The sequence below is a fragment of the Crocuta crocuta genome, unplaced genomic scaffold (assembly GCF_008692635.1).
Source record: "Crocuta crocuta isolate KB4526 unplaced genomic scaffold, BGI_CrCroc_1.0 scaffold50, whole genome shotgun sequence".
In the NCBI taxonomy this organism is placed as follows: Eukaryota; Metazoa; Chordata; class Mammalia; order Carnivora; family Hyaenidae; genus Crocuta; species Crocuta crocuta.
In genome coordinates, this window is record NW_027527428.1 from 7,644,016 (window position 1) to 7,666,537 (window position 22,522).

The 22,522-nt window shown below is 57.3% G+C and overlaps 1 protein-coding gene across 1 annotated transcript in view; it reads right to left on the reverse strand.

Moving 5' to 3' along the window:
- The window catches only part of CCDC57 (coiled-coil domain containing 57), a 107,738-nt gene that overhangs the window by 32,436 nt on the left and 52,780 nt on the right, over positions 1-22,522 (reverse strand). The window contains exons 22-25 of the mRNA XM_077756610.1: positions 21,728-21,877; positions 16,283-16,386; positions 13,502-13,672; positions 9,016-9,202 (exon numbers count right to left, since the gene is read on the reverse strand). Of these exons, the coding sequence (XP_077612736.1) occupies positions 9,016-9,202; positions 13,502-13,672; positions 16,283-16,386; positions 21,728-21,877 (612 nt within the window). The remainder of the gene's footprint in view (positions 1-9,015; positions 9,203-13,501; positions 13,673-16,282; positions 16,387-21,727; positions 21,878-22,522) is intronic.

Here is a 22,522-nt window from a genome sequence, read left to right on the forward strand (position 1 = left end):
GGGACCGGCCTTGTTCGTGATCACGAATCATCCTTCTCTGAGATCATGTTTTATGAAAAGCAGAGAAATGGCAAGAAAACACATGCTTTGGGATGGAAGCCGCCCTGAGCGCAGCAAGGCCTCTGCCCCAGGCCGCCACCCTGTCCGCAGCGCTGCGAGCTGAGGGGCGTGTACTCTGCGCGTGCATCACGGTCCCCCATGGTTTTCCTGGCAGCCCCTCCCCTTAGAAAACTCAGGTCCACCTCCATTTGCCAGTCAGTGTCTTTGTCCTGCTACTTGTGACTGGGCCCCTCCTGGGAGCCGGCTGCCGCTGCTGGATGAACAGAAGAAAACCCAAACCCGTATCCCTTCTCACCACTGTCGGAGAGACACATTTTACCTCTTTCTGGAAATGACCCTTTTAATTTCTTTTTATGTTTATTATTGAGACAGAAACAGAGCATGAGTAGGGGAGGAGCAGAGAGAGAGGGAGACACAGAATCTGAAGCAGCTCCAGGCTCTGAGCTGTCGGCACAGAGCCCGACGCGGAGCTCGAACCCACAAACTACAGGATCATGACCTGAGCCGAAGTCGGACGTTCTACCGACTGAGCCGCCCAGGCGCCCTGAAATGACCCTTTAAACACCTGATTAGAAACGTCATTAGAGGCGCCTGCGTCTCACTCTCGAGGATTTGGGCTCAGGTCACGATTCCCGGGCTGTGCCTGTGTCCAGCTCAGTGCAGAGCTTGCTCGGACCGCTCCCTGCCCTGCCCCCGCTGGCACTGACCGTCACAAAGGACACTGCACACCTGACCTGGCAAGACCTGTGACCTCCTGGACATTTCACGCCGAGTGACACAGCAGGAAAACAGATGCCGCACGCGGGAAGGACAGGAAGTGCGCAGGGTCTTAACACAAACGTTGCCGTTATTGGCAATTCCCGTTAACAACTAAACACACATTTAGAAAGAATGTTACTAAGTCGATATGATAAGGCTGCTAACGGAATAGAGTCAAAAGTAAAATTCAACACATGTTTGAGAATAACTTAAAACTCCTGAAACTCTCCTAAACCACTTGAGTGCAACATAAAACTTGGGTCCATAATGGCAAAGTATCTGGAAGCTAACCACACGGAAAACACTATCCCTCAAAGCCTCTGAGACGTGGCCAAAGCCACACTCAGATGGAAAATTCGCACCTTAAAAAATGCAATTACTAAACAAGAATAAAGTAAATGTTAAAGAAATCAGGAAAAGAACAATGAAACCCAAGGAAAGGACTGAGTAAACATGAAATGTAAACTTATAAGGACCCAGGAATCCATCCACTGTTGGGAGGGGGGAGGGGAGAGGGAAAGAGGGAGAGAGAGAGGGAGAGAGAGGGAGGGGGAGAGAGAGATCGCAGAGAGAAAGAGACCGAGATAAGAAGGGGGGGGAAGGGAGAGGAGAGCGATTTCCAGCAGGTCTGATGAGATCTCCAGAAGAGATTAGAACAAAGGGAAGAACATTATTTAAAGAAACAATGGCTGAGAATTTCAAAGAATGGGAAAAACCAACAACCGGCCACCAAGTCTTAAGATGAGAAAAAACAAACTGATTCCTGAGCAGGTTAAAGTAACACCAGCCCAGCTCCCGCTCAGACCCAGGCTGGCGACACCGGAGAGGAGCGGCCAGAGAGGACGGGGGGCCCCTCCCGCCCAGGAAGGGCCTCCACTGGCCAAGGGCCAACTTCTTCAGACAGAGGAACACCCGCTTGGAAAGGTTCTGAGAAAATGTCGGCGCGCAGTTCTTTCTCCAGCCAAGCCGTCGTTCCAGACGGTGGTCACAACCAGCGGTGTCCCGCCAGGGCGAGGCTGGGGAAGGCGTGGCGCCAGGACGTAAAATGTGACTGAAGGTGACGCTTCTGCCCACGCTGGGATCTTAGATGTGCGTGTGATTATGAAAAATAAACATGAGGAACTACCTCGCTGTTTACGCGCACATGCCTGGTAAGTCTGGGTCAGGAGACCCACGGAAGTGAGGCCCCTCGTTCGTCGTTTTTTGTTTTTTTTTTTACAAAAAGTTCAGCCAGAAAATGACATGATAAGGAATCGCGCCGCCAGCACACACGCACACGCTGGAAATACAAATTACAGCAACGACACATTCCCCCGAAGCGGACCCGCACAAAGCCCTCTGGGAGAGGCTGCGGTCAAGAGCCTTTATTCACTGCTGTGAACACGCACAAGACCCACTCTCTCTGCAGGCTGGCTTGCGTGCCGTCTGTGTCCCCAGGGGGTGGCCCGGCTGCAGAGCCGCAGCACAGGGACTGGCTGCGGTGCCCGGCGCCTCTCTGGAGAGCTGCACCTGAGCAGGGGCCGGTCCAGCACTCATGTGTGCGGCCACGTACACTCGCACCCGGCGCAGGCCGCTTGGGGGGTGCACACTCACACCCGACAGACAGACAGGAGCCGGGCACCGTCTTCTGGATGCGTGTTTGCTCTGGTTAGTAATCTGTGCTTTCCTCTATAAATTAGTACTTCTCTGCACTCACTTAAATCTTTGCAATGAGCAGACAGCCTTTTTATAATCAGAACACACAGAAACTTAGGGGGAAGAAAAGGTCAGGGAGGAAAGGCTCCAGGCTGTGTGCTTTCAAGCGCGAGGCAGACCTGAGGGGCCAGGGCTGCGGGGTGGGGGGCGGTGAGCAGGCGAACCTCCCTGCCCGAGGATCCCGACGGCACCGAGCGGGTCTGTGTCCTCATGCGTTCGTGACCCCTGATGTAGAGCGTGGGCTCTGGTGCGGACCACGTGTCAGCGGAGGTTCCTGGCGGTCAAGGCGCCGCCGCCCTGGGATCCTGACCATGGGGGGCGGGGGGCGGGGCTGTGCACGAGGGGCAGGCGCGCGGACAAGCGCCGGACCTTCTGGAGGCTTTGCTGTGGCCCTGAAACTGCCCCCCAGAGCAAAGTCTTGACGACAGCGTCAGATGTGAAGATCCTTGCACATGGCCACTTGCGGAGCCCTGGGCGGCGGGACGGGGTCCTTGCACAGAGGCTGTGGGGACACGCCGCGGGGCAGGTACAGGCGGCCGGGTGGTCTGCAGAGGTACCAGGAGAAGCGCCTAGAAACCACTGCAGACACATGGCGCCACCTTGGCTGCACCGTCTTATATTATTAACGCTGTTAATATAATAAACATGATCATTTTAATATAATAAAATGATCAGATATTTTTTTATCAGTTGGTTTACAAGCCAGATGTATTTATGCGCCAGATAAATCATCTCTGTAAAAAAAAATGCAGACAGACCAGTCTTGCCAAAAGCCTTTGCCATGGGGCCCAAGCACTCCTGTGAGAAAGGAGGAACCCACCACCCGCACGGTTTGGGGGAGACGCCCTTCCCCAAGGGAAACGACCAGGCGTGTTCGGTGCAGTTGCGGACTGCGAACAACATGGAAGCATTCAGAGAAAACTCCCTAATCTCACTAGTTTCCTCCTCAAACCACGGAGAAACCGATACGCTTCCTCTCAGCCTCCCTCTGCTGGTGTGCACACGTCACACACCTGCGCACACGCCGTCTTCCCTGCACCCTCCTGCTGACGCCCGCGTACTCTTCCGCGGTGGCTTCTGTCCCAGAGCGGCATGTCCAGGCGGCATGTGCACCAGGCGGGTCAGCGGCCAGGTGGTGCAGACACCAGACCCACCATGAGCTGATACAGACACGAGCGTGAGCGTTAGGAGCTTGGGAGTGACTGGGAATTGTCACCTTTTTATGGTATCATCCACAAAGGATGGAGTCTAAAGGGAAAAGCCAGCTCTCCACCCTGCCTGGTTCGAGGTGCAAGTGGGGGGAGCTCCCTGTGGGGAGTTCTGTGGGGACCCCTCAATTATATACCGTCCCCGACCACAGGGTGCTCTGCGGGGTGCCCTGTGTCTACACTGTCCCTGACCGCAGGGTGCTCTGCAGGGGGGGCCCTGTGTCTACACTGTCCCTGACCCCAGGGTGCTCTATGGGGCCCCCATGTCTACACTGTCCCCGATTGCAGGGTGCTCTGCAGAACCCAGTGTCTACACTGCACCGACCGCGGGGTGCTCTTCAGGCCCCTGTGTCTACACTGTCCCCAACCGTGGGGTGCTCTGCAGGACTCAGTGTCTACACTGCACCAACCGTGGGGTGCTCTGCGGAGACCCCAATGTCTACACTGTCCCCAACCATGGGGTGCACTACGGGGGGACCCAGTGTCTACACTGTCCCTGACCGTGGGGTGCCCTGCGGTGCCCAGTGTCTACACTGTCCCCGACCGCAGAGTGCTCTGCAGGGGCCCTGTGTCTACACTGTCCCCGACTGTGGGGTGCTCTGTGGGGCCCCTGTGTCTACACTGTATCCAACCGCAGGGAGCTCTGTGGGGGGCCCCCAATGTCTACACTGTCCCCAGCCTCAGGGTGCTCTGCAGGGACCCCATGTCTACACTGTCGCCGACTAAGGGGTGCTCTGCAGGGCCCCGTGTCTATACTGTCCCCAACTGCAGGGTACTCTGCGGGGCCCCCGTGTGTACACTGTCCCCGACTGTGGGGTGCTCTGCGGGGCCCCTGTGTCTACACTGTCCCCAACTGCGGGGTGCTCTGTGGGGGCCCCCCAATGTCTACACTGTCCCCAGCCTCGGGGTGCTCTGCGGGGACCCCATGTCTACACTGTCCCCGACTGTGGGGTGCTCTGCAGGGCCCTGTGTCTACACTGTCCCTGATCATGGGTTGCTCTGGGGGGACTCCCATGTCTACACTGTCCCCAACACTGGGGTGCTCTGTGGGGGCCACGTGTGTACACTGGGGTGCTCTGCGGGGCCCCAGTGTCTACAGTGTCCCTGACTGCGGGGTGCTCTGCGGGAGGGCCCAGTGTCTATACTGTCTCCGACCGCGGGGTGCTCTATGGGGCCCCAGTGTCTACAGTGTCTCCGACCGTGGGGTGCTCTGTGGGGGGGTCCCCAATGTCTACACTGTCCCCAGCCTGTGGGGTGTTCTGCAGGGGCCCCCAGTGTCTACACTGGTCCCAACTGTGGGGTGCTCTGTGGTGGCCCCCAGTGTCTACACTCTCCCTGACTACTTTCCCACTGCAATGAAAGTGCTGCCGAGAACACCCTTGCACACACATTGTTTTCCCATCTGTGAAGTATCTTTTAATCAGATTTTTAAGAGAAGAATTGCTGACTGAAAGGGTGAATCACAAAATGAGAAAGATCAGCCAGTGTTCACAAACACTTCAACAGTGAAGGTCCCCAGCAACGCACACGTGCCCCATGCTCCCCCTCAACACGGAGCGTGAGACTTCTCGATCTGAGATTCAAACTTGATGCCGACACCATTTGCTTCCTCAGATTCCTGGGGAGGCCACGTGTCACCCGCACCCTCACCAGCTGCGTGGATTTCTCCAGGGACCTGCTACCTGGGCCCCTGCGTGGGGTCTGTAGACGCCTGTTTTAGGTACAGATCCTTTTCACCCGTCAGATATGTTGAAAACATTCCCTTTATCTTTGTTTACTGTGTCTTTTCTTTAGAGACGTTTAAACGTAATGCTGTCCGTCAGTTACTCTTTGACTTTCCCTGCCTAGGGGGTATTTTAATTTTTAACCTTATTTAGGAAGCCTTTCTCTACGCTTGGGGTCACTGCAAAGATGAGCTGAGGTCATGTGTGCAAGGACGATGGGAAAGGGCAGTGTGGACTGAATCCCACACCAGTGCTCACAGGAAGGCCTTAGAAAATGAGGAGAGAGAGCCACAGGTGAGAGCACAGTGCCACGGGCCACGAGGTTCTACTCTCCGGTGGCACTTTACAGGCTGGGGACCGTGGATAGTCTCGTAGCAAAATGGAAATTATCAAAACTGATTCAAGAAGAGGCAGGAAACCCACACAGACAAATCACTATAGAAGAAAATGAAAAGACAGTCCAAAGTCTACCATTAACAAAGGCACCAAACACAGAAAATACTTTTGCTGAGGTCTCACTAACCTTCAGGGGAGCTGCAGACTTAGCCAGCAGGGATCTTTTAGCTTTCTCTGACACTGCGAGGCGGGTAGACTACAAGCCTGGCAACAGGCGACAGTGAATTTAGCCAGATTTGGGGCCTGGTGATGCAGGAATTACAGCAGGCAGGAATTATCTGGCATGTAGTGATGGCTTCTCTATTGGATGCATGGATGATAGATGAGTTGATGGATGGATACATAAGCGAATGAGTGGGTGGATAGATAGAGGGATGGATGGGTAGATAGATGGATGGATGGATGAGCAGATGGATGGATGAGTGGGTGGGTGATTGGATGGATGGATGGATGGACGGATGGGTAGATGGATGAGTGGGTAGATGGATGGATGGATGGGTAGATGGATGAGTGGGTGGATGGATACATGTATGGGTGGGTGGGTAGATGGATGAGTGGATGGGTGGGTGGGTGGATGGGTGGGTGGGTAGATGGATGAGTGGATGTGTGGATGCATGGATGGGCGGATGCATGGATGGGCCAGTGGATGAGTGGGTGGGAGTTGGGTGACTCACTAAAATACTTGGCCATAAGGCCAAGCTGGCTATAGGTAACCATAATGAGGAAGAAAGGTAAATTCACTGAATGAAGGATCAGAAAGGGAAGGCGGCATGGTTGTGATTGGAGAAAAGGTCTGGGGGGTTGGAAGCTGAGAGAGGGCATCCTGGCAGTGGCATAGCTGGGCACGGAGCCAAGGTCAAGAGGGGCAAAGTTCAGATGTGGAGAATGTTACTGGTTTAGAAAATGAGACGATGGAAAGGAATTCACAGAAGAAGAGAAGCTATAATTGAAGTTGCTGTGGTTGCCAACTGTGAAATGACAATCATGAGGGAGAGGAGCAGAGGCAGATAGCACAGCTTCCAGAGAAGCAAGGTTTTTAGTGAACTTGACACAAGAGGGTCTACAAGTGTGTTTGATAAGCAAGCAAAGCCGGCCTTCCTCCTCAGCTTGTGACCCGGAAGGAGGCAAGGGAGTGGCTTTCAGGGAGCAGGTCCCGGGGCCTGGAGCCCTGGACGGGGCGCAAGTGGGCAACATTGCCGTCGCGGCAGCGCGTACCGACGGCATCTGGAAACACACCCAGTCAGCCCCATCTACTGCTCCTCCTTCGGGGGGCAGGTCCTTAGAAGAACAAAGCCTCTCATCTGAGACAGCCTCCCCTTCAGTGTCCCACATGTCAGGATGGACACTCCGTGGCAGTCTCCGAGAGGCGTTTGGGCTCTTTACCCATAAGGTCTGGTTTGCTCTGCCCCCAGCCCGGTGCCTTGGCGAGACAGCTGTCGGGCACACAGATTTCCTCAACGGGCTGCCCCCTCTCTCCAGGGGACATGGTGCTCACTACAGGTCGGCGCCTGGAGTTCGCCTGCGTTTCACTTACCACTCGCTGGATAATTCTATCAGTTGTATCCAGACCAAAAACACTAGCATATGAAGAACTACTATTCTCATCCACACAGCTTAGCTGTGAGAAAAGTCCTGAGGACAAAGTGCAAGGCTGGACCTCCCACACTGTTCCGAGCGCGGGTGCTTAGGAATTCGGAGGACCTGCCCAGGGAGGCCAAGACCGTAGTTAACCTTCTGCCGTGCTCCGGCCTTCCTTTTTAATCTAGGAGAGAGTGGAGGAGGGAGGGCACAAGTGAGCCAGGGGCAGAGAGAGCGAGAGAATCCCAGGAGAGGCAGAGAGTGGGGGGCGGGGGGCGGNCTTATCCAAAGCAGGACTTGTGCTCACCCAATGGCGGGGCTCAAGATCACGACCTGAGCCAAAGTTGGTCGCTTAAGCACTGAGCCCCCAGGCGCCCCGTGGCCCTTACCTCTAGAGCCAGTTAGCCGGTGGGTCTGCAGCCCTCCGTTAGACAATGGACAGCAGAGTGGCACAGCCTGCCTCCCATCAAGCCCAGCTGGACCCTAAAGCCCCACACACTGACCGTATTATCTCAAAGCTCTTGCTGGCAGAGCATGGATGGGCAGAAGCCGCGCAAGGTGAGAGGGGCGCAGCACGAGGAGGGGGTGGGGGATGCAGCGCGAGGAGCTGCAGGGAAATGAGGGGGCCTCGTGAGAAGGCAGCCTGAGAGCCACACGGTCGGAGGCTCGCTCCGGGCAAGGCTGCCCTTGGCTGACCAGCGCAGCTCTCTGAAGACCTCGGGCACTGGCCGGGCTGCGGCGCGGCCCCTCCCAGCTAGCTGTGGCGAAAGCCACACCGCCAGGAAGATCATCTTGCCCAACACAGGTGCCTTCGCTCCAGCAACGTGCTCTACCCACAGGGGCCTTGGTCTTGTGCCGGGAGCTGGACATTTGCTCTCGGCTGGCGACCCGCACCGACTCTTCCAAGAGCCACGCACAGAAAGGCGCACCTCAACCGAATCCAGAGTGTGCCTCCTGTCTTCCCTTTGCTGGAGCCACAGTGTGCTTAACCCGTCACTGGCTTGGAGCGAGTTATTTCCGTGCTGGCTGCTTAGGAGACCTTGCCCTGTAAGCTACAGCCTGTGAGGCGCTGCTACTATAAATTAAGTCCTGCAGAGAACCCACGTCTGATAAATTACTGCCAGAGACGGTATCGGCCTGAGTCTAACCAGCTTCAGACAAAGGCCTAGGGCTGCGTGAGCTCCATGGCTGCCTGGGCCCGACCCGCAGGCGGAAATGAGACACGCCTCGTTCTAGTCTGGGTTGAGCCCTGCCTGTCGTTCCCGGGACCCAGCGCAGACGTGGCGGCTGTTACTCAGAGGAGTCCGGACATGACGGGCCCAGGAATACAGTGCCACAGACATGCCGCCTGCTTGGCGGTATTTTTCTCACAAGTGCTGCCAGAGGAGCCGGTTCACGGAAACCCCGTGGTGGCAGGAAGCTCTGCTCTGTGCCCATGACCCCTGACCCCGGCTTCACACCACAAGGGCAGCCTCTGTTCTCCTGCCTGAGAAGTCAGGCCCGGCCCTGCCCTGATCCGCTCTCGCCGCAGGGCAGTGAAGCTTCCCCCTTCCGAGGCCCGGGCCCCGGTCCCGGCCCCCCGTGCCCATGCTCACCTGGGGTGCGCCCCAGCTCCGCTCGGAGCCGGCTTCCTGTCTCCAGGAGCTGCTCCTTCTCCAGGCGGAGGCGGAAGATTTCTCGGGCCGCCTCCTTCAGTTTCCTCTGGAGTCGGGGCACAGACGACGCCCGCGGGGGCTGTGGCCCCTGCTCTTGGGTCCCCGTGGGTCCTTGGTCTTCACGGACCTATGAACAAAGCCACAGGCAAACAGTCTATAAGCCTAGCCCTCCAGGTGGGAGAGAGGCAGGCTGGCCGCCCCAGAGCCTGTACCCCTGGGGGACACCCTTCCAGGACTAGAGACAGGAAGGGCCAGCGAGCTCTAGCAACAAGACGGGAACCCCACGCCCTGGCGCCTCCTCCTCCACGAGTGCGACGAACGAGGGCCTGCTTCTGGCCCCTGGGACCCCACCGAGCCTGCGCCCTTTCAGCAGGGACAAGGAGGAGCCAGCTGGCACCCTCACTCGGCCCCCAAGGGGCTGCTGGGACCCACGAGGGCTGGGTGCGCAGGCCACAGGCACTGGGGTCCCTGGCGTGGAGGGGCTGGCAGAGGCCTCCCTCCACACTCTTCCTTCCCATCTGGACCCTGCATGGACCCTGCACTGCAGCGTCCCTGTGCTGGGTCACCACATGGCCCCCATACACATGTGCAGTCACGCTTGGAGGGGCGTTCGGAACGAGGTGGGGAGTAGAGAGGGAGAGAGGAAAAGAGGAACGTGTGTGCGGGCCGCTCTGAGCCAGATGGAGGCCCAGGAGGAGCCGGTGCCCAAGGTCCTGAGGGAGGCAGGTGGCCTACTTAGGCACGGCTGCTCCTGACGCCCATGAAAAGCCGCACTGTGCCCCTGTCCCGGCCACACGAGCTGGGGCCAGAGCGGGAACCGGCCCGGAGTCCCTGGAACAGACTAGCACACCCTGTCCTGGCCTCGTTTCCCGCTGTCCCTCTCCAGGGCTGGCAGGCGCCTGTGCCCTCTGGTGGCCGCTGCTCCTCGGGCAGCCTGGAAGGGCTGGTGTGTGCCAGACTAGTTCGGCATGAAGGCAGGTAGGGGAGGGGGACGGCGGAGGAGAGTGGGAGGCAGCCCGGTGGCACTGAGGCTCCAGTGCCCAAATCCCACTCTCTCCCCAGTGGGGGAGCCAGGCCTGCTCTCAGCCGTGTGGCACACGGGCCTTGCCGGCCTTCTCCCAAGGGCCCAGGGCATGAGTGGGGCCCTCAGGCCTCTGGAGGGGCTGGGACAGACCCGGCCTCCACAGGAATGCGATCTAGGAGTCACCTGAGCACTTTAGGTGAGGAAAGAGCAACTCTGAAAAGACACTTGCTCAGAGACCTCAGAGAAACCTCACTTCCGAGAGCAGGCCAGTGGCCTGCAAGGCGGCCCCTGGCACGAGCCGGGAGTTGAGCCCTCACAGGGGGCCTTGGCCAGGCTCTGGGGGGCGAGGTGGGGAGCCACACTCGCAGGCGGCCCAGCTCCAGGCACTGAGGCTGCGCACGGTGGGCTCTGCAGCCGGGGGCCCGTCCTGGGCTCCATTTCTGACGCAAGTGCTCTGACGGCTTTCTACACCCGCCCATACCCGCGACACCCGTGACCACACGCCCCGGGACTCATGAGCGACTGCGCACTGGGGCCCAGGCGGCCCCCGGGCGCTGCTCCCAGCATCCTGGCCAGGGAGGCACGTGTCTGTGCGGCACGGCGAGGGCTTGACCAGGGGAGGCGTCCCCGTGAGGACTCCGTTCCGAGGGCAATGGTGACCACGCCCCACAGAGAAGCCCTTCTGGAGGCTGACGTCAGAGCAAGCCCCCACCCGGGGGCACATGCCAGGGCGGCCGGCTCCCCGGGCTCTGGCCGAGGGCAGATCCTCCGGCGGGTCCGCAAGGGTGCAGGCAGAGCCGGCGAGGACGGCCAGCGAACACTGCCCCCCAGTGGACCCGGGGCGTCCCTCGCGCTGTGCTCGGGGCAGGAGGGGCTTTAGGGCTGGGAGGAGGGCTGGCCCGGTCCCGGCCAATCCCGGGCTGGGGGTCACGGGAGACAAGACGGATGCGGGGATGTGCAGGGGCCGGCCGGGCAGCGGGCCGCTGCCCGGGGGAGGCTGTGTCGGTTCTGCACGGTCCCTCGTCCTGGGCCGGGGGTGCGGGGCCTGCCTCCACCCGGGAGAAGGTCAGACTCGCACGGCAGCTGCGAGGGCAGCACCCTGGCGGCTCCGACCCCTCTGCTTCATCGCCACCGGCACCTTCGCCTCACGGGTTTCTTCCTGACCCACCGACAGTAAGCTGGGGACGTCAGGCTCACTGACACCGGACGCTCCCGTCCACGCTTCCTCAAACCACACGTTCTCTTCACAACCAGGTACGAAAACCAGAAGTTCACGCCGGATGCAACATTCTGACCTGACCCTCGGGCCGCATGCAAACCTCACGGACCGTCCAGTCCCGTCCCCCGCTGTCCTGCACACTGGGCTCCTCCCGCCCGGGGCACCGCACGGCGTCTGCCTCCTGGGTCCCCGCGGGCTCCCGACGGGCTGGGGTCTGCGCGAGGCTGTGCCGCCGGGCGCGGTGGGCGCAGAGGCCCAGGGCGTCCGACTGTGCGAGGGGAGCACACACAGCGTCTGCAGGCGGCTCCCCTGGAAAGCTGCTCTGTCCCTCCGTGACAGGCGTCACCGGAGGGGACGCTGCACCACGGCCTCGTTGTCCTTTCCGCGTCAGGACGGCCCCTCCGCACCGGGCGCCTGAGGCCCTTGGGTGCCTGTGTCCTTCTGTCCATTGCCCCGTTTCCGGGTCTCTGTGGAGGAGCCGCCATGTACCCTGCTTCCTCTCCGCAGATGGAGACGTTCAGAAACCAAGATCTTGGCTGGGGCGCCTGGGTGGCTTAGTCGGTTGAGCGTCCGACTTCGGCTCAGGTCATGATCTCACGGTTCGTGGGTTCGAGCCCCGCGTCGGGCTCTGTGCTGACAGCTCGAAGCCTGGAGCTGCTTCGGATTCTGTGTCTCCCTCTCTCCCTGACCCTCCCCTGCTCATGCTGTCTCTCAGAAATAAATAAAACATTAAAAAAAAAAAAAAAAGGAAAAAAACCCCCAAGATCTTGGCACCGGTAGCACTGAGGGCTCCTGGCCACCACGATGCTGGCCCTCCTGGGGGCGGCCCTGGTCTGGAACAGGGACCGGCCCTGGGTTTCCTGTGCTTTGATTTCCCCCCAAGGTCACAGATGCTTCAGCTCCAGCCTGTCTGCCACAGAATTAAATATCCGGATTTGAAGTCCTGCTGATCCGCAGGATTTCTTCCTCCTAAGCAGGTGGGATCCGCGACGCAGGCAAGGGCTGTTAGGAGAGCCTCCAGCGCGGCCGACCTTGGGGCCGAGCACGGGCCGCACTGGGATGAACGGTGGGCACATCGTGAGGCGGACATGCTGCCCGCTCGCCTGTGGCCCTGTGGCCGGGATGGCAGGAGGCCTGGCCGTGTCCCACTCCCCTCTGAGCTGTGTCTCACACATCTGTCTGCCCCGAGGCGCATCCGGGCCTCCAGCGCGAGAAGGGAGTTGACCCACCTTCCCTCCGGTCCTTCGGTGACAGACGTGGTCCCGAAGGAGCCGAGTCCCCCTCATGCCCGACTGTGCCGCCCCCGGGACAGAGCTCAGGACACACGAGGACTGTGGCTGAGCCGCCTTCAACTTCCATATCACGTCCGGCAGAGCTCTGGGCGCCCTCGGACACCACGCTACAGTTGTGACCGCAGGTCACATGAGTCACAAGTCATGTCACTGCAGGTCACCGCAAGTCACCACAGGAACCACAGGTCACCCAGGTCACACAGGTCAACCCAGATCATCACAGGTCACCCAGGTCACCCAGGTAACCGACAGGTAACCGGCAGCAAAGAGCGTGCACTCCAGACGGCACTTCCACCACAGCCCTCGGAGAGAAGAAAAGTGGCCCGTCTGTCAGGTCTGCGGGGCGGCAGCTGCACGGCTCCCTCCAGCGCTCGGAGCCTCGCCTCAAACAGGCCACGGAGCCAGACGGGCACTGGGTGCGGAGGGCCTGACGGGGACCAGGACAGGCACCCCGGCGACACGCACACGGGGCCCACGGCCACGTGTGTAGGGCCGTGGCCTCAAATGCTCGGAGAAGCTTCACGCGGCTCCTCTCCAAGGAAAAACCTCAATTTGCATTTGACTTCAGGGCTTCCCGGAGCCCTCCTGGCAGCGTCAAGGACTCCCTTTCAGGGGAAACAGAAGAGCCCCCCTCCCGCTGTGGGTTTCCAACGCGGACTTTGAAACGGAGATGCCCGAGGGCCTGGAGGGCTGAGCTGCGGCCGCACCCCTCGGGCACTGTGTCCGCCGCCGCCGACCCGGCCCCACCGCGAGAGCAGCCGGGGGGAGACGGGCACAGTGCGCAGGGCACCCCAAGCCCGGGAGGCCTCTTGCAGATAGCCGGTGGGGGGGGGGCTTCTTTCCGCCGCGGGGCTCAACAGCTGGTGGCAAGAGTGATCAGAGGGCACCTACCTGCCTCCCAAGGACCACCTCGTCCAAGGCTTCCGACTGCCACCGCCTCCCGACACGGCCCTCGAGCTCGGCCACCTGCTTCTGCAGCTCCGACACCTCAAGGTGCACTTGTTCCACCTCGTGGGGCAGCTCGTGCCGCACGGTGTCCACGTCCAGGGGTTTCTGCAGCACCTGGGAGGCCGTGTCGGGGGCAGTGTTAGGAGGGGTGCGGCTCAGCAGGGCAGGAGGGCAGGGAAGCGGGACGGGCAGGGGCGCACGGCAAAACTGTACGAAGGTCAGAAAGGAAACGCGTTTGTCGGTGTCCCCTCTCTGGCTTAATGCGGTCGCCCCGCACGCCTGCGCCCACCGTCGTCCCGCAGCGTGGGCTCGGGCGCCTTGGCGGAGCCTGCACTGCACTCGGGGCTGGTTGGGGGGCGTCCAGGCTGGGAACTGCCTGGACGAGGCNGGGCCCTGCCCACACTCTGACTTTCCCCTTTTATTCTCAGGAAGATAAAAAATACTGTGTTCTTATTCCAGGAACTCCTATAATGAATTCCTGGTGAGCGTTTAAGCTTTGAACTTGTCACATACACACCCAAAAAGGTGACCATTTGGTAAACAGACACTGTTAATTAAAATAGAAACAAAAACCACTCTGAGGTGGACATTTTTCCTCACAATAACGATATCGTCTATGATCATCAAGAGAAAATTAAAAGCCTTTATTTAAATGTTTATTTCCTGTTTATAAAGCGTGTGCGTGGCCTGTGCATGAAACCACAACAGCGGGCAGAACGGAAGCAGCAAGTGCGGGGCGTCCCGAGACCCGTCCCCTCTCGTGTCACGGAGGCCCACGTGAAGAAGCTGTGTCCGGTGGGGTGCTCTGCTCCACGGGAGAGGCGGAGTGCACAAGGTGGTGCGGCTCCAAAGAACATGTGAAAATTCCCTCTTTGTGTTGCCTCTGCACAAAGGGCAACAGGATGGCCCGACCTCAAAAGTATAAGCAGTAAGACAGGGCGCCTGGGGGCTCAGGCGGTTAAGCCTCCAACTTCGGTTCAGGTCATGATCTCATAGTTCGTGGGTTCGAGCCCCGCATCGGGCTCTGTGCTGTCGGCTCAGAGCCTGGAGCCTGTTTCGGATTCTGTGTCTCCCTCTCTCTCTGCCCCTCCCCCACTCATGCTGTGTCTCTCTCTTGGAAATAAACATTTAAAAATTAAAAAAAAAGTATAAACAGTAAGAAAATACAAACAACATTGGAAATCATAAAAACTAAAAACTTGTGCTTCAAAGAACACCGCCAAGAAAGTGAAAAGACGAGCCTTATAACGGGAGAAAAATATTATAAATTATACATCTGATAAGGGACTAGTATCCAGTGTACATAAAGAATTTCTAGAACTCAACAATAAAAAGACAATCCAATTACAAATGTGCAAAAGGATCGAAAAGACATTTTTGCAAAGAATGCACACAAATGGCCAACAAGCACATGAAAAGATGCTCCACATCACTAGTCATCAGGAAAAGTGCAAACTGAAACCACTGTGAGGTACCACTAGGCACCCACTGGATCGGCCAGAGTCAGAAAGACAGAAAACGGGTGATGTGGACCAGGATGCGGCCGTCAGAGTCCTCACACGCGGCCAGAGGGACATAAAATGGCACAGCCGCTCACAAAAACGGTTTGGTGGTTCTCAAAAGGTAACCACTGAGGGGCACCTGGGGGGCTCAGCTGCTCACGTCTCCTATTTCAGCTCAGGTCACGATCTCACAGTTTGTGAGTTTGAGCCCCATGTCAGACTCTGTGCGGCCATCATGGAGCCCGGAGTCCACTTCCACTTCCATGTCTCTCCCCCCTCTTGCCCCTCCCCTGCTGGATTGCTCGCTCTCTCTTGCTCTCTCTCTCAAAAGTAAATAAACATTAAAAATTAAAAAAAAATAGTGCCCGTTGACCCAGCAATCCCACTCCTACACGCAGACCCCAAAGAACTGAAAGTAGGGGCGTGAGCAGGTGCCTGGACCCCACGCTCACAGCGCGTCATCCACAGCCGCCAAAGGGCGGGAGCAGCCAGGCGTCCATGGGACGACGGACAGCGTGGCAAACGGTGGGATGCTACTCCGTCCCTAGGAGGCACGGAGCGCTGACTCACGCCGCTGCCTGCGCGTGAACTGCGAAGACACGACGCCGAGGGAGCCGCCAGCCCCACGAGGGCCGGTGCCGCAGCGCCCGCTCAGGGGAGCCGTCCGGCGCCCGACGCAGGGCACCGGCCCCGGGGGAAGCGGTGTGGGCTCAGTGTCCCAGGGGGACAGTTTTAGCTCGGATGATGGAAAGGTCTTGGCAGCAGATGGTGGTGATGCGGATACACACTGCGAACATAGTCAGCGTCATTGAACGTACACTTGAAAAGCGTATATGTTATGTATATTTCACCACAGAGTTTTAAAAAACTCTAAAAAAAGAGAAACTATGAATTTGTAGCAACAGAGCACGGCTGCGACCCCGTCCACACGCGTGACAGGGCAGACCTTGCGCCCCGTCTCCCGCCACAGCTGGGCACCCGCACGCACCCAGGTGCACCCCGAGGGAGAGCGGCCCCGCATGCGGTGGGGAGCACGGGCCCCACCATGGGCGCTGCGCCTCTGGACCTTTCTCTCAGGGACCGGGCCGTCCTGCGCACCTGCTAGGGACCACACGTTACCTCACGATAACCCCTTCCTTGGAGGGAAACTGAGGCACAGAGAGGCCAAGAGGTCCAGCCAGAAGACCCGCCTAGCCCAAGTGTCGGGGGGCGGGTGCCGTACCTTCTGCCTGAGCCGGGCCACCAGGAAGCTCAGGAGATGCGTCCTGTGTCTGAGCCTCCAGAGCGCCAGGCCCACGGGAGCGCCGTCGGCCGGTGCGGCTCCGCCTGCCGAGAGAGGGGTTCTGTCGGGTTCAGGCCTCCTTCCCCTGGGCAAGGTTCCAGTCGACTCCCCTCTTTGGGGGGCAGACATCTGCGCCGTCCAGGGCAGAGGACACCCACTGTCACTGTGTGTCCACCTGGAAGTGAAGATGCTCTAGAACTGAGCAGAAAGATCGGGGTCCCGACAGACTGAGAGGCGCTGGCGACGGACGATGTTTAATCCTGTCAAGAAAGCAGGGGCCTAGGGGCGCCTGGGTGGCTCAGTCGGTTAAGCGTCTGACTTTCGCTCGGGTCACGATCTCATTGTTCGTGGGTTCGAGCCCCGCGTCGGGCTCTGTGCTGACTGCCAGCTCAGAGCCTGGAGCCTGTTTCAGTCTGTCACNGAAAGGAGGGGCCTCTGCAGGGGAACCGCGGAAGCCTCCACCCATGTCCACCGAGGCCAGTCTGCACGCCTAGTCACCGGGGAATGAGGAAACACGTTCCTACGACCCAGAGGTCAAAGAAAAAATCAGCAGAGGTTAGAAATTATTTTGGGGGCGTCTGGGTGGCTCAGTCGGTTGAGTGTCTGACGTCGGCTCAGGTCATGATCTCGTGGTTCGTGGGTTCGAGCCCCGCGTTGGGCTCTGTGCTGACAGCTCAGGGCCTGGAGCTGCTTCGGATTCTGTGTCTCCCTCTCCCTCTGCCCCTCCCCTGCCCGTGCTCTGTCTCTCTCTCCCTCAAGAGTAAATAAACATTAAAAAAAATTTATTTTGACCTGAACTACCTTAATACAGCGCTTATCGAAACTTAAGGAATGGATTTAAAGCCATCCCTTTAAAACTATTTATGGTCATCGTAGCTTATTTTACAACAGAAGCCTGCAAAGTCGATGAGCTGAATATCTGTTTCAAAAACGAGAAAAAGACCAACAAGTAGAAGAAAGGGAAGAATAAAACCAAGATCACATGCTGAGAAAACAGAAACTCAACGTGTAACGGAGCTGGCTCCTTGGAAAGGCTTTTTACAAAGATAAATCCCTGGTAAGACTAATAAGCAAGGAAAAAAAGTCAACAGAAAGAATGCCATCTAGGAAAATGGGGTTATTACTTTAGGTCCTACAGGATTTTAAAACTCTTAGGACAATACTATAGCCAATTTTATGCCAAATTTTCAAAAATTTAGATGAACTGGGTAATCTTCTAGTAAAATATCTAAAAGTGACACGCCAGAAAGAAAACCTGGATCATCCTTTAACTGTGGGAAAAACCTGAATTCATACTTTGAAACCTTCCAAGGGAAGTCCTAAACCAGGGGTTCAGAGTTGAATTCTATTAGTGGTTCAGGAAAAATTAACCTTAGTCTGACACAAACTTTTTCAGAAAAGAGAAATAGGGAACATGTTCCAACATATTTGAGGCCAGAATAACCACGACCCCAGAACTTGACACTGAGCCTGAGACAGCCCCAGCCAGTCTCACTCATGAACACAAACATCTAATTCTTTTTTTTTTTAACTTTTTTTTTATTATTAAATGTTTTATTTATTTCTAGGAGAGAGAGAGAGAGAGACAGCGTGAGCAGGGGAGGGTCAGAGAGAGAGGGAGTCACAGACTGAAACAGGCTTCAGGCTCTGAGCTGGCAGTCAGCACAGAGCCCGACGCGGGGCTCGAACCCACGAACCGCGAGATCATGACCTGAGTGAAAGTCGGACGCTTAACCGACTGAGCCACCCAGGCGCCCCCACAAACATCTAATTCTCAGTGAAACATCAGAATGCCGACAATCACACATTGGATTTATTACAGAACCGCAAGTTCGGTTTAACATTCAAAATCCAGCGGGAGCCTGCTGTTTGCACAAGGCCGTGAGCCCACGCCCCGCCCTGTTGGCAGTGAAGCTGAAGCCCAAGGTGACTATGAGGTGGGCCCAGCGGCCAGGGTGGCTCCTCATCTTCTGCGTCTCCGGGCCTTGGTCCTAGAGCAGTCACATCACAGGCCAGAGGCACCGGGTTGGGGGGGGTCGGGGGGGGTNCAGCAAAAGGACCAGTGAAGGGAGGCTCCGGGGGCACGGCCCGTACACAGCAGGGCCCGCCCTGCGCCAGCCTGCACCGTGTGGCCTGCACCCCTCCTGGGAAGAGCACGTGGGGAGTCTGCGGGGGGGCGGAGCTAGAGGAAGGAATTCCCGAAATCTGCCCACAAAGTCCCTGAGGGGCCCGCGCGGAAAGCCGGCGGCATCCACACGGCCAGGGCTCAGAGCTGGGAAAGCGCCCAGGACCTGACGGGGCTCGGGCAGCACAGCAGAGCCGCAGGGCAAAGGCCCCGGAGAGGAAGGGGTCATTCAGGCCTAAGAGAGCGGGCGGGGTGCAGGCGTGTGCTGCCCCCTAGCGAGGCGGGGGCGCAATCACGCAGAAGCGGAGTAAGGACGGGGCGGCCGAGCACAGCGCCAGAGAGGCGCACGTCAGAACCCGCAGTCAGCCATCGCCGTGATCAGGAAGCTCTCGATTCAATGAAAAAAGACGGCGCTGAGGGGACACGGACGTTGGGATCGCGTGGGTCATGGACCACGGAAGCTGGATGAGGAGCCGGGCGAGCCGGCGCCCTGTTCACACAGTGGAAAAAGAAAAGTTTTAGCACAGGAATAAAAGACACACAGAAAACAAAATGGAAATCTCAGAACTGAAAGCGGAATGAAAGTCCCCCCAACGGGGCCAAGAGCCGCGGCCAGAGGATGCGTGAGCGTGAAGAGACGCGGGCTCAGCCGCCCGAACGGCAGAGGACACACTGCAAGGGGAGCCACAGGGACCTGCGGGAGGCGAACAAAAAAGCCAGCATTTTGTCACCGGAGTCCCGAAGGGGAAAAAGCACAGAGCCGAGAAAGCGCTTGAAGAAATAATGACTGAAAACTCCCCAAATTTGGCAAAAGACAACCACCTTGAGATGCAATGCCAAACAGGATAAGCCAAAGAAACGTGTGCCCAGACACGTCGTCGGGCTTCCGACGAACAGCAGGCGCGAGAGCAGGTGGACAGGACAGGTGTTGGCTCGGGGGCACAGAGATGCGGGCAGCAGCCGATCTCTCAGAAGACAGGCGCACAACTACTCTGTGCTGAGAGCCATCTGACCCGCGAAGAGATCCTGCGGGGACGCAGGTGAGAGCGGAAAACCAGAGCGCTTGTCACCAGCACACCTGCCGGGAGAGCTGACGACAGGGAGCCTGGGGCAGCGGGACTCAAGGACACACAGGGCAAACGTTCGGGTGAACATCACAGACCCTACCTTTTTTTTCCTTATGTTTATTTTGAAAGAAAATGTGTGCAAGCGGGGGAGGGGCAGAGAGAGAGGGAGACGCAGACTCTGAAACAGGCTCCAGGCTCCGAGCTGGCAGTCAGCACAGAGCCCGACGCGGGGCTCGAACCCACGAACCACGAGATCGTGACCTGAGCCGAAGTCGGACACTTAGCCGACTGAGCCCCCCAGGCGCCCTCCTCTTGAGTTTTTTAAAACTTATGTTGGACAATTCACAGCAAGAATGGAAACCCTGGCTGAAGCGGCTCTCCACACAGGAGAGGTGGCGTTTGTGACAGCAACGTGGGGACGGGCCTGACGGCAGGAGGCGGTGCTGGCGGGAGCTGGCTGCGAGAAGTCACGGGGACCAGACAGACGCGCTCAGAAACGACACGTGCATCGATGGGGAACATGAGCAACGCTCAGATGCCCACGGGAGCGGGACCGAGGACGCCTTGGGACAGAGAGTGGACAGGAAGCGCTGCTCAGACCCAACACGACGAGAACTATTAAGTGTGGATGATATAAATTCTATCAGTTAAAAATATTAACAAATGAAAAAGAAAACATTAGCAAAATGGGGGTGTCTGGGTGGTTCAGTCAGTTGAGGCTCTGACTCTAGGTTTCAGCTCAAGTCATGACCTCACACTCGTGAGATCGAGCCCCACATCAGGCTCTGTGCTGACGGCACGAAGTCTGCTTGGGATTCACTCTCTCTCTCTGCCTCTTGCTGCATGGGCACGTGTGCACTCTCAAAATAAACATTAAAACAATGAAAACCGTAACGGAATGAAAAAAAATTTTTTTAAATTAGCAAAATGGACTTTAAAATTTGACCTACCTATATGCTGCCCATAAGAAATTCACTTCAAATGTGATACTGTAGCAAGATTCTCACACAGAGAGTCGTGACACTGAGGCTTTTCTTTCCAGGAAGCAACTTTATTCCTTTCTTCCTGCTGGCACCACTCAGTTGGGTTCATACCCAAAGAACTGAGCCCTGAACACCACGTGGTGTAACTTTTTATGTATTTTCTACTTCTTAGTCTCCCATTTATGGTAACACACAAACATGCAGTCTGATTAAGCGGTCTCATGTTACAAGGCTGTGAGGGATGTTGTCATGTACATGCATAGCCAGGTTCCCTTCAGGTGTTGTGTTGTGTTTTGTTTTCCTTAGGAAGGGAACCCTACTACAATATGAGAAGTTAAAAGTTAAAGGATTATAAAGATACACCAAGCAGACTCTAATCAAAAGGAAGCTGGAGTGGTGTGATTAACACCAGACAGAGCAGGCTTCAGAGCACAGAAACCCCACACGGTAAAGAGGGTCGTTACGTGACGCTATCAGGGCCAGTCCCCTCTTATGAACACAGTAACTCTAAATGTGTATGCAACCAAAAACAAAGCTCCAAAACACAGTAAGCAAAAACTGACAGAATCATGATAAAAAACAACCATCTGCATTACAGCAAGAATAGAAAGGAACTTCCTTAATCTGGCCCTGTGCCCCCCAAAACCTTTAGCACCTTTAAAGTCAACGTTGATAATTTTTCTCTGGGCTCAGGAAGAAAGCCAGCCATTACCAACACCCTACTGGAGATTCAGGCCTGGAAAAGTAATACAAGGAAAAGAAAGAAAAGACCCCAGCACTGGGAAAGCATGCAGGCTCCTGGCTGGAGACAAGATGACCTGTAGGTGGAACGTCCTGCTGCTTCACCTTTCTCCCTAAACAGTCACTCTAGAAACCATCCCGTGGGTGCATCCACCCCCCTGGGTGGGCTCTCCACCGGGCCAGCACCCTAGCCGGGCAAGGGGCTGTCCGCATGGTGCCAGAGCAGGGGTGGGGCAGGGAGGTGGCCACCCAGAGAGGTAAACGGGCATAAACACTTCGAGAATGGGTGGCGTGGGGACTGCTGGGTGCCGGGAATGGGGGACTTGCAGTTTGCGATCCTTCCTTGATATGTGCGTTTGCATTTTATGGACTTTCTGTAGGGTTTATATTTCAATTAAAACAATGTACAGATGCAGAAGTTAGTGTTCCTGGGACAGAGCATTCAAGAGGAGGAGACTAGGGCTCTTACCAGGGGCTTTGGCTGAGACACCGGCTTGGACGTCCGAGTGCGATGAGGACGTCTTCGAAGGATCTAACGCATCTTCTACCTGTCCTGCCAGGGCTTTAAACTGATGCTTCAGATTTCTTATTTCTGTTTCAAGGGCTGTGACGTACTCTGCCACACACACACACACACACACACACACACACACACACAGTAAATACACCAGCACACACATTACGCTCCCCTCGGCCGTCGCGAAGCAGGGCTTGCTCAGGCTCGTGGTGCTCTCCCCCGCCTCCCCCCACACCTGCCCCGGCCGCGGGACCCCCTCCCCTCTGGTGCTGGGCGCTCTCTGAAGACGGCCGCGCACTCACGCTCCCTCAGACCCACGAGCCCGCGTGCACAGAAGCACGGGTCTCAGGCATGGAGTCGTGATACCTGGTGCCCTCCACTCACAGCCACCCCGGGGCCCCTCTTAGGTGCAGAGGAGGGGTGGGGGAGCCCAGCTCCACTACGGCACAGGACCCCGAGGAGAGGCCTGGTACCCGCCAGCCTGCACAGCCCACCTCTGGGGGAACACGGCGCCCGCTCCCCTCCCCATGCAAGCGGGCTCCAGGCTCTAAGTGCCAAATACACATCCTTCACTTTTTTCTGCCACTTCACCAATAAAAAGTTGCTGTTCTACATATAAACGTGGACTTAGGATCCCTTCCTTTGAGGAGAAGCCTCTCTCATACTCTGAGGTAATTTCTCAAAGCAGATGTTCATTGACAAGACTCCAAGTGAAGCCCGTTTTGGACCCACGGAGAGACCCCCCCA